At 41.7% G+C, this 10,634-nt stretch overlaps 1 protein-coding gene across 1 annotated transcript; it reads left to right on the top strand.

The window, feature by feature from the left end:
- LOC147880739 (kinetochore protein) lies at positions 1 to 10,554 on the top strand. The gene is made up of 6 exons (XM_087371338.1): positions 1 to 265; positions 560 to 613; positions 703 to 849; positions 9,692 to 9,802; positions 9,917 to 10,018; positions 10,167 to 10,554. The coding sequence occupies exons 1-6, from the start codon at positions 133 to 135 to the stop codon at positions 10,289 to 10,291; spliced, it is 672 nt and encodes a 223-aa protein (XP_087227464.1). The 5' UTR covers positions 1 to 132; the 3' UTR covers positions 10,292 to 10,554.
- Positions 10,555 to 10,634: the final 80 nt, after the last annotated feature.

The following is a 10,634-nucleotide window of genomic DNA, read 5'->3' as shown; positions in this document are numbered from 1 at the left end:
AACACATGGCAGTGGCTTTGAGTTGTTAGCCACGTCGTCGCGATATGTAGTTCACACGCACAAAACCTTTGTTTCCCGCTCATTTTCAAATATACCCGCTGTGGCCTTCACCTTCTTCCCGAAGCTTGTGTCATGGAATTGGAGAATCGCTTCGATGATGCCTTGCAGCTTGCAGAGAAAAACCACGAACGCTGGCTTCGCGACAAGCTCGCTGACATAAATGAGTTGGGTTCCTTGGAGCGATCCATCGACGAAGAGGGCCAACGTAAGCTCATTTCGATTAGGCCCTTTGCAACTCTACGTTTTCCATGCTTCCTGGATCTCGGGGAAGTTGAATTCTTCGAGGTCGGAAATGAGAGAGAAGAATGGCTCTAAACGAAATTCCCATTTACAACCGCTCCTTCACATTGGCTCGACGAATATTTTCCATTGCCGTTTTCCTTACAATCTGCCGCGTCCAAAACTCTCTTTAGATTGCCCAGTGTTGCGAGGAAAAGGAGGATACAACGTCATTCTGTTTTGCTTATTGTGGATGCTGCTTTTCTTTGTCGCAATGCAGTAACAGGTGAAAAGATTACCGAACGGCTGAACATATTGAACATGCATCTGAAAGGTACTTTCTTACTTCGCGAAGAAGTCAACCTGTCGCACACATTATCACCCTTTATGGAACGTCATTGACGTTATAAGTTGATCATGTAGCATATGCTGACAAGCAAGAAGAACGGAGCGCTTTACAGAGTTTGCTCACACTAGAAGACAATAGCAACGAAGCACTTCAGGAACGTATAGCAGAACTCTCTGACATACGGCAACGCCAAGAACAAAAAATTGGAGCAGAGTTTGCAGGTTTGTCCCTTGTACAAGTGTGTATGTCTCAGCTTGCACTTGTTTCATTCCATCGCCGGGTGGAGATTTAGGTTTATTAGATAATCTTTCTTAAGTAACACGTACCAGGAACATTGGGTTTATTAGATAATCTTTCTTAAGTAACACGTATTAGGAACATTGAGATTTCCTCCAGATGCCTTGGGGCATATTGATGTCCCCAGGCGATGAGAGGTTTTCTCAAGGGGAACAGCAATAGAACTAGGATGGTGCCAAGGACATCTGGTCTTGGAATTCACTGACCCATGATATTGACGTGTCCTCGGGTGGGTCGGCATTAGACATTCACATGGTCCTTTTGACTGCGCCTCTTGTATGTCACAGATGCTGACGGTCTTATAGTGTACTTGTTACTATGCCCATCTCAAGTGTGGAGGTGATGCTTATTGCATCTAAGAGATGCAGCACAACTGTCCTTGGATCTGGCAAAATCATTTGCTGTCATCTATACAAAACGATCTTTCTAAAATTTCATCTTTGCAGAACTGGGGCTGCAAGTCATATTGAATAGTTTGGTTCGTTTGGCAATGTGACAGACATAGAGTAGGTGCCTTTGGATCTTACACACATGCAGGGAGTTTTAAGTTAGAGAATCTGAGCATGTACCAAATGTCGATCTGATACCATGTTAGAATACATGATCTTTCTTTTTGATAGCCTAAACCCTCATTAGTTTCCCAAACTAAAGCAACATACAGGCTCACTAACATAAACAGCGTGCACAAGTAAACTCCAAGCATACACTGTTATAAAGCAGTATGTACAGCAAATAGGAAAATCAACATGCCATGTCTATATTGCACCAAAATAGGTCAAACTGAGACAAACTTTGCACTCTGCAGTAGGCATATGAGTCTACCTAGCCCTGATTAGGTCCAACCACATGGCAGATCTGGCTGACCATGCTGCTCAACCTGATCCCTTACCAGGGTCCACAGACCAGGTTTGTTAACGTGACTGACCTCCTTGGAGGCCAACCAGGACTGGCCTGTATAAGGCCATCCATCCCTAACTGTAACATGCATTTGACTACTGATGCTATCTTTAAACATGTCATCTACTTATCTGAGCAGCGGAAGTGTGTTTGTGTCTATGTGTGGAAGTATAAGCATAACTGAAAACAAACATTGAAAGAGAGATGCTGAAAGACAATGTAGAAATTAGCACGGGGCAAGATTAGGTTAGACCCTTCCCTCCCTCCTGCCTTCCCGTCTCTCCTTCCTTTTGGCCCAATGTGGGCGGAAGATGGAAGCTACACTTTGATGGGCGCCTTATACTAGAAGAGCAAGGATCCTGAGCTTGCTCACTTGAAGTGTACAATCGACTGCCAATAGGAAGAACGATGGGTTCATGTGGCTATGATCCCATTGGAACTAAAATGGAGAGTGACTTTGTGGTGCAGTACTTGTTATACTCGTCTCTGTCACTGCTCAAATTGCTGCTATAGTTAACTGAAATGCTCTCTCACCCTTTGTGCATGAACTGCTGCTCATGAGGGACAATTGTCTATGGTTGATCCACTAAAAGAACCACCTTTGCTGCTGCTGAAATATCTTCGAGCTCTATCTCTAGAGGATGGATTTGCTGCTGAATCGGATCTGGTGCTGTTAAGAGTCAGATCCGTGAATGGATGAACTGATGCTGAAGTGCCAATGAAGGCTGATGAGGGGTGTGGGGCCTTTTGTAGGGAACCACTGGTCATCCTTGGTGGCTGGTCTATGCCAACCATTGACTAGGTCTAAGACAATAGTGATCAAAAGTCAACGCTGCATTTTTTTAACCTACCTTTTCATCTGCTGACTTCTATAATGCTTGGATGCTGCTTCAGTACTGCTCTTGGTTGGCTGCCGTACTATTCCAGAAGCTTGCTATGGGGAAAGGATGTGACATTCTTGTTTGGCCCTTTGTTGGGCTTTGTACCAGCCCCACCATGGCCTGTTCCATATTCCAAGGCCAGTTTGGAGTAGAATGGACAATGTTTCACTTGTAAGCCCCCATATCAGAAGAGCATAGAAGCTTGCTACCTACATAGAAAGAATGGGTGAGTGGAGTTCCATATGGGCAGCCAGCCAATAGAAAGCATTTGCTTCAGGGAGTCACTCTCCCATCGTTCAATCAATTTCTTATGTGAATGCTCTCATAACTGGCTGTGGCTTAAGAGTAATGCAAGAGGTTGAAATAGATCCACTTGTGCATTAGAAGAGGACTCTCAACGTTAGGAGGAGCGCTTCAAGCACTTTGTACGAAAGCACACATATGATCGCTCCATTCAGCTCCTTCTATATAGATGTGACTTTATTCTTCTAGAGATTATACTATTAGTTTAGTGGGATAACGATGGTTTACAAATTAAATGCCATAAGGTAGGCATCAATCTTCCCTAAATCTTGAATGATTTCATTCTAGCTTCTTTTGCTAGTGCTAGATTTAGGAATTCAATTTGCTTCCTTTGTCTATATCCAATGGAGCTCTTGTTTGTTTGCTTTGCTGGGATCAAAGAAGAGGGTCAACCAAAAATTGGGATCAAAGAAGAGGGTCAACCAAAAATTAATTCAAAAATGGCCAAGGCTGAAACAAATGCACGTTTTAAACACTCAAAACTCCTTTTGGCACATGCATTGATCAGTGTACTCTTCAAGATTTCATTTCGTCGTGATGTGGTTCGTCAAAAAGTTGGATTGGCTTTTGAAATTTTGGCTAAGTCTTAACCCAAGGCTTTGAGACCTTCCATCTCCTTCCTTCATTCCATCGACCTTCCATATCCTCCTTCCTCCTAGAGTTGCCTCTTGTCTTTCCACCTCCCCACTCAAAGCTGGCCTCTTGTCTTTTCATCTCCTCTTGGCTCTCAAAGCCTCCATCTAGGAGCTCCTTCTTTGGGACACGTGGTAGGGTCTTGTTCTCTAAGCTGCCACATGTCATCATTTTTTTAACCTTATGTTCATGGTTAATAGGTTAAAGACAGCACCATGAGCAATTAAGGTTTGCAAGTCTACAATTTGAAGATGAGAGATCAGCCACGTAAGTTGTGTGCATGCCAGCAAAAGAAGGCCCATGGTTGAGGCAACAAAAGCCCAACAATGGGTCTTGGAATACCCCATGAGTCCACATGTAGCCTCTTTTATTGTGCATTGTTTCACAAAGCTTGGTGCCCGCATTGTGTGTTGCCTCTTGTGCTGTCCACATGGCAGCCATGTTACTCCCTAGGCCATGTTACTATCTAGATGGTAGGCCACATGGAGGCTTGTCTTCTCTTAGAGTTGCTCATGTGGCACTAGAATAGTGTGATCACATATACAACATAGATTGTGCATCATTGTCCTCATGGGGGCTCACAAGTGGGAGTTGGGATTATGAACCATCTATTCCAATTGTCTATCCATGGAGACCCCTTTGATGCTGAGTTGTGCAAAGCTATTGAGAGGACACACTCCCTACCATTTGCAATCTTGCCATCTTGGTGTACTCAAAGCAAATTACTAAAATATGAATGTGCCTTGGTTGGAGTCAGTTGCTAAAATGATATGATGGGGAACCAAAGGGTTATTTGTTGGAAATAGTGGTGAACACACGGAGAGATGAATTCTATTCTAGAAGTGTGTGCTACATAGGGAAAGACCAATTTGAGGATTTATATCCTCTAAATAGGTACTTTATTCTTAATATTAACCCTAGGGAGACATACCTCCTACTAAGAGGGGAAAGTGACCCAAGGGTAGATTCACACTACACTAATAATCTTACAAATTCCCCTTCCGTGAAAGTGTGAACATGTACAGAGGAAGTAAGCTTAAAACTTTATGAAAAGTTTCACTCGGTAGTGCCTTGCTGAAAAAAGCTTCCACGTGTTGATGTGTAGGACAATATGTCAAGCTGATCTCTCCTAGAATCCCTCTCTAACATAATGATAATGTACCTTTGTGTTTTGTGCAAGCATAAAACATAGGATTCTATGCTATTGCAATAGTGCTCCAATTGTCACTGAGAAGATCTTCCATCAATCTTTTGAGCCATACACACTCAGTTGTAGTTGTAAAGGTTGCCTTGTACTCAGCCTCACATGAAGAGGTGGCTAAAATGGGTTGTTTCTTGCTCAACTAAGATATGCATGAGTTATTTCACTGGTGGATTGTCTAGTATCATAGTCACCAACAATTGGAATCATTGAATGAATGAAACTGAAAGTTACCCCCTTGCCATAGAACAATCCAAGCTGCTGGTGTCATCTATGTATCTGAAAATGTGCTTAACTGCATTTGGTGAATAGCCTTTGAACCATGCATATTTTGCGCACTCGTGACATCTTGTACCAAATGTCTAGAGTGGCATCAAGAGGTTAACTACTGTCATACATGGACAGCTTGAGCTTGGGTTCAACTGGAGCTAATTGGCTTACAATTCTACATTCCAAACTTGTGTAACAGCCCATGTACATACTTGAGTGTTTCATGACTATGCTCTCTTTTGACTGGACCTCATTGGTGCATGTGAATAGCAAATCATCCACATAAAGGATGGCTATCAAAAAATCCCCTTTGTCTCTTTTGACATAGATGACTTTGTGAGAAAAATCAGGCGAAAAGCAAAGCTTCCCAAACTAAATATTTTCGGTAAATGCTTTTTAGAGGAGACTAGATATAGTGGAGGCAGATTCTAGCAATACTATTTCAAGCTATTGACTTTGTGGACGATTGAGTAACTAGATATGCAGTAAGCGGTCTTTCCATCGTGGAGCAAGTAACTACTAACCCAAAATTGAAGCTGAATCCTATAGGCTATTTTATCAATTGTTTAAGGAAAAAAGAGAATGAGTAAAATAGTGGACATGAGACGCGACAAAGGATTCATTAGGACCCGATCCTCCCTGCAAATGTTAGGGGTGGTGATTCATTATTGATTTTGTGATGTCCATATTTTGGAAGCTGAAGTCCAATAAATACATGAATAAGGTGATATAGTAACTGATCCTTTTTACAATATTGTCACATGAACTACAACCATATGAATAAAGGTGTAGTTATGCTTCAATCTTACATCCATCCTAGATTTCCTTGCTCCCTCGCATCGATAACATGCATTAAACGAGAGGAATGTTGTAACAATTCAGATTGAAAATAAGAAATTTTGAATGGACTAGTATTTGAAAATATTTATATTATAATATATGATATATAATTATTATAACCACACATAGTGTGGGCGGGGAGGGGAAGAGTTATAATCCGAGGGACTAGGTCCTTCCTTGGGTGCCAAGATAATATTGAGAATTAGTGCCGATGATAAGTCTCGCGAATGGATAAGAAATCGGCATATTACTTGAATGTCAATAGTCGTAATCGTAGTCGAACGCCGAGAGACAATATTCGAAAAACTTGCTAATGTGACCTTGAGAGGATTTGCGTGTGTCCTTAAGCGGGATGATTCCAACATTCTCAGATTGTTCTGGATAGCACAAAAAGACAACTATCATTAGAGGAAGTTCGAAGTAGAGCACGTAACATTCTTACTCTTCACTTAGTCCAGTGTTATGTGCCTCTCCAACCTCGGGAAAATGGGAGTTTGATCACTGTAGTAAGTTTAGCTTTTAGGCTTGTGAGAGTAGAGCATAAGGTCATTGCGAGGCTCTCTAAAGCTTCACATGCCAATAAGCCCAAACTTGCAAATCAAGTAGACCATCTCTTCAAATTGAATAGGTTTGAAACATTTATATAGTCTTTTTATGGTGAAAAGCACCTATGCTTCTAGTGCTTTAGTCAAAAGCTTAGCTTTTACATCAAACCAAATCAAGGGCTTAAAGGAGGTGTGAGAAAACCCAAACATCTTCCTAGGCTGCTTGCTGTAAAGATATTATCTACTTCTACTACTCTAAGAGGATCTACTTTATTGGGGCATCATGGTTCTTACAACATGGAATCTGCAATAGATCTCTTTTTGTCACTAAAATTCTATCACCAGTTTTAGTAAGAGGAGTAATGAAATCGAGTTGGGGATTTCCGAATCTGAGGGAGCCACATCGTAAAGCTCCAATGTTTCATGCCAAGGGAGCATTAGAAGGTGGAATTTGATGATGCGTTTTTATGTAGTTAAAGTTGGGACATCTGGTCCCCCTCGAACTAAAAGCTCCTATGGAAAGGTGGGTCACCCCCATATCATGTGTATGAGACATGTCCTACCTTTGTGTACATGGGGGACAAGTGGTTGGTCCTTTCAACCATATTGTGTGTATAAGACATATCCTACCTTTGTGTACATGGGGGACAAGTGGTTGGTTCTTTCAACCATCTCAAACCCCTATAAAAATCATGGGCTCTCTCCTTCATTCATTCCTGGTCGGGTTTTAACCTCCTCTCCTTGCTGCAAGTCCATCCTGCCTCTCCAGCAGCACCCTCCTGCTCATCACCAGCCCCTGACTGATCTTCCAGCATGAATGTCACCTGCTCTTTCAGCCTTCCAGAAGATCTCTTTTGCGTTGTTGCCACCTGTCTGTTCATTCAGCATAGCAGTTGTCATCTTCTGCAATTCGCCATCATCTGCCTATCCTCTTAGTACTTTTGTTAACTTTGCTTTCTACTTCTTTCCAGTCAGCCCCTTTACATCCCCAAATCGGCTGTGTTTCCTGCAGTTTTTGTTCCCATCTATCTGCAGATGCACCCATAGGACGCTTTCCAGTCCCACCTCTACTGGTTCTATCATCTATCAGCTCCCTACTTTGCTGACGACACCCTGTTCAACCCCTTCCTACAACATGGCAACTCATTTGGTGCATTGTGACAAGCTGGGCTTTCAAATTGCAACAGTTAGTGGGTACCTTTTTATGTGTCCTTACACAAGGGTACTTTTGTTGTTGATCAAACTCTACAGCGTTGCTGGACTGAACAGAGAAGAAAACAACTTCCCTCTGAGGATTTTTCTTAGTGTGTGAATTCTCATTGCTGCTCTACTCATAAACATCTGTCGATGGATCTGAGGAATTGAGGACATCTGTGGACACTATTCTGAAGTCTTTGAGGTAGCTTTGTGGCCACATAACTGATTGAAGGCCAATCAAATCATAGATTTGCTGCTCTGAGCTAGAACTGTTCTCATCCTCTCTTGGCTGTTTGGGAGTCCCTAGTGATGCTGCAACCAGTAACCTGGTTTGACTGGAGGATTACTACAAGAAGGAGCTTGACCATTGCGCTTGACACTTGTGGGGATTTTCAACCAAAAGTTTCGTCTTGCTGTAAATTTATCAAATTAGTTCACAGAATTCTTGGGCACGTCCTTTTAGAGGATTGACCACCCTGTTTTGGTCTTTTGAGTCTTCAAACTGTTTCATATGTGTCTCTGAGGCAAAGCCTCCTATAACAGGCATGGCTTGCCCATGTTGAGCGCAATCTTATTAGTGTGCACTCACTGTTTTGCATGTGTCTCAGTTCCCATGGTCTTGTTTGTGCGTTGCACTAAGGTAGATTGTGTTGCCTTAATAAAACCCTTTTTTGGTGTTTTGGGGGGGGCCACCTTGGCCCCTATCTAAGTCTTTAATTGTGGATTTTAAGTAATAACTTAACCATAAGATTAAATCCTTAACACAATCCTAAGTTGCTAAAGCTGGGTCATCACATCTATAGCACCCTTTCTTCTCTGATCCTGGTGTCATGGTTTGTTCATGCCCTTTTTTAGGAGCAAGGCTGTAAATGCTGAATTTATGCTTGCTGTAAATTACCATTGCTCTCAACCATTTTAGTGAGGTGTGTATGAAACGGTACACTTGCAAATATCATGAGATTGAAACTGCACTATGTGTTGTGTATTTAGAGGATGAGTTTAGGCATGTTCCTGGATTCACCTAGATATAACGCCTTTTTCTTGCTAATATGCCATAAAGGCATTTGACATGTGCTCCTCTCTGTCTGTTCTCAAAGACTACACTTTGCAACCAGTTTGGTTTTTAGCCATGGCAACAAATTGTTGAAAACACATAAATGCTTCTCTCCAAGTAAATCTGGAAAAGTTTATAAAGATCACAAAATACATATACTTTCCCATGGATGGACATCACTGTATATGAGCTGCGATGCTCTAATAGCCCAAACAGATCCATCCCTTCGAAAAACATTCTTGTGCATGTCTTTTCTAAACCTCAGTAGAAAACATTTCTGGTCGAGGCTGATTAACAAAGCAAAGGTGAAGCTTATTGATGAGACTCTCGTGAAAAGACAACCTTATTTTGCATCTCTATGTTCTGCAACTGCAAAGGTACACGTGATGATCAGTCACAATTCTCAAAAGACAGCACTATATATATTTAAAGTACCGAGCAGTTTATAGAAGCACATGCAGGGGCCCACAAATAGACTCTTCCACCTAGCTGCTGGTAGATCTATGTTCATGCAAATTGAGATTCTTCTGTATGGGAGGATGTTTTGTATGATGGAGTGACCGGGGAGCATGCTTTCGTGGCACCCACAGTTTATCCTGCAGTTGACATTCATGTCCACGTCAAAGCTTGGTTTTCTTTTATATCTCTTAAGTGGCTTCTTTATAGCACGTTAAGTTCAAAAATACTGCCATAAGTCCATGCCAAAGGTGTTTGGTCCCACGACTTGTAGGCCTAGCATGTAACTGATACACAAAAGAATAATGATTCGCAGCTATATACTCTCCAGTTGTTCATTCCCATTAAAGTGTGTTTGTGAAGAGCATGCAGAGCTGGAACCGCACTTAATGTTAAGGTTTCCGCTGAATCCAGGAGTGCTTCTTCTTACTTTTATGTTGTTTTGCGTTATATATACTAATGTCATCTTCATGTTTGATGCCTGATCAGCAATTTCAGAAGCACTAAGTGAGAAGAAGGAAAAGAACAACTCTACGCTTGATGCTATATCCTGGTATGAAAAGAACCTTGGTTTTCGGGTCGAGCGCTCCATAAACAATGGTACGCCTGTCTCTTATGGTCTCTCATAAGTAATGTGGGTGCCGCTCTTTTTTGCACGTCTAACTTGCAGTTTCATGAGTTATTTATAGAGATGTTTTGTCGCCATGCTTTTAGCTCCAGCATTAAGGTTCATATTTACGAAGTTAGCACCGACGGACTTAGATCAAGAGTTTTCTCTCAGTATTCGTCATGACAAAAAAAGCAATGTATACACATGTAAGTTGCTGATTTTGTAAACCCAGTCTCCAATCTGGGAATTTGGAAATTAAAGACATAATGTTGGTCCTATGATGGTTGTTTGTGCAATTCAAGTAAAAAATTTACCGACTAACCTTAGAATTGTCTTCCTGAAAATCCGCGTCAGTGCTGGACTGCAAACCTCATGTGGCATGCAGTGGAGAGCTTCTTCATGAGCTAAATCGTACCAATGATCTTCAGAAGTTCATAATCAAGATGCATCGGGAGTTTCAGGCTGGATTGCAAAAGTGATCTGTCCCAGGGATGGAGAAACTCAAACCACCTGTATTCTTACATTATGGACAAACTTGTCCATGATTTCAAGATCCATCATCTCGTGCAAGTTTGCTATGAGGAGCTTGTTGTGTCTTGAAAATGTTTCGTCATTTTTCAATTCGGGTGGGAGAAGTATGGCAAAAGCGCGTCCCAAGATACAAACATTATGCTACACCCCCTTAAAAAGTTTTTGAATATATAAGTAGTTCATCCTCCATGGTCTTGCAACTCAACCTGTGTGATCTCGTATATTTTTCACCATAGAGGGTGAAAACTATGTATGACATGTGCAAGGCTTAATGCTTAAGCAATGACAAAT

The sequence above is a fragment of the Dipteris shenzhenensis genome, chromosome 32, assembly GCF_047967505.1.
Source record: "Dipteris shenzhenensis isolate YYH24624 ecotype China chromosome 32, Dip_SZ_1.0, whole genome shotgun sequence".
Taxonomy (NCBI): domain Eukaryota; kingdom Viridiplantae; phylum Streptophyta; class Polypodiopsida; order Gleicheniales; family Dipteridaceae; genus Dipteris; species Dipteris shenzhenensis.
Note: the sequence above shows the minus strand (reverse complement) of the source record. Positions and strands in the feature narration are given on the sequence as shown.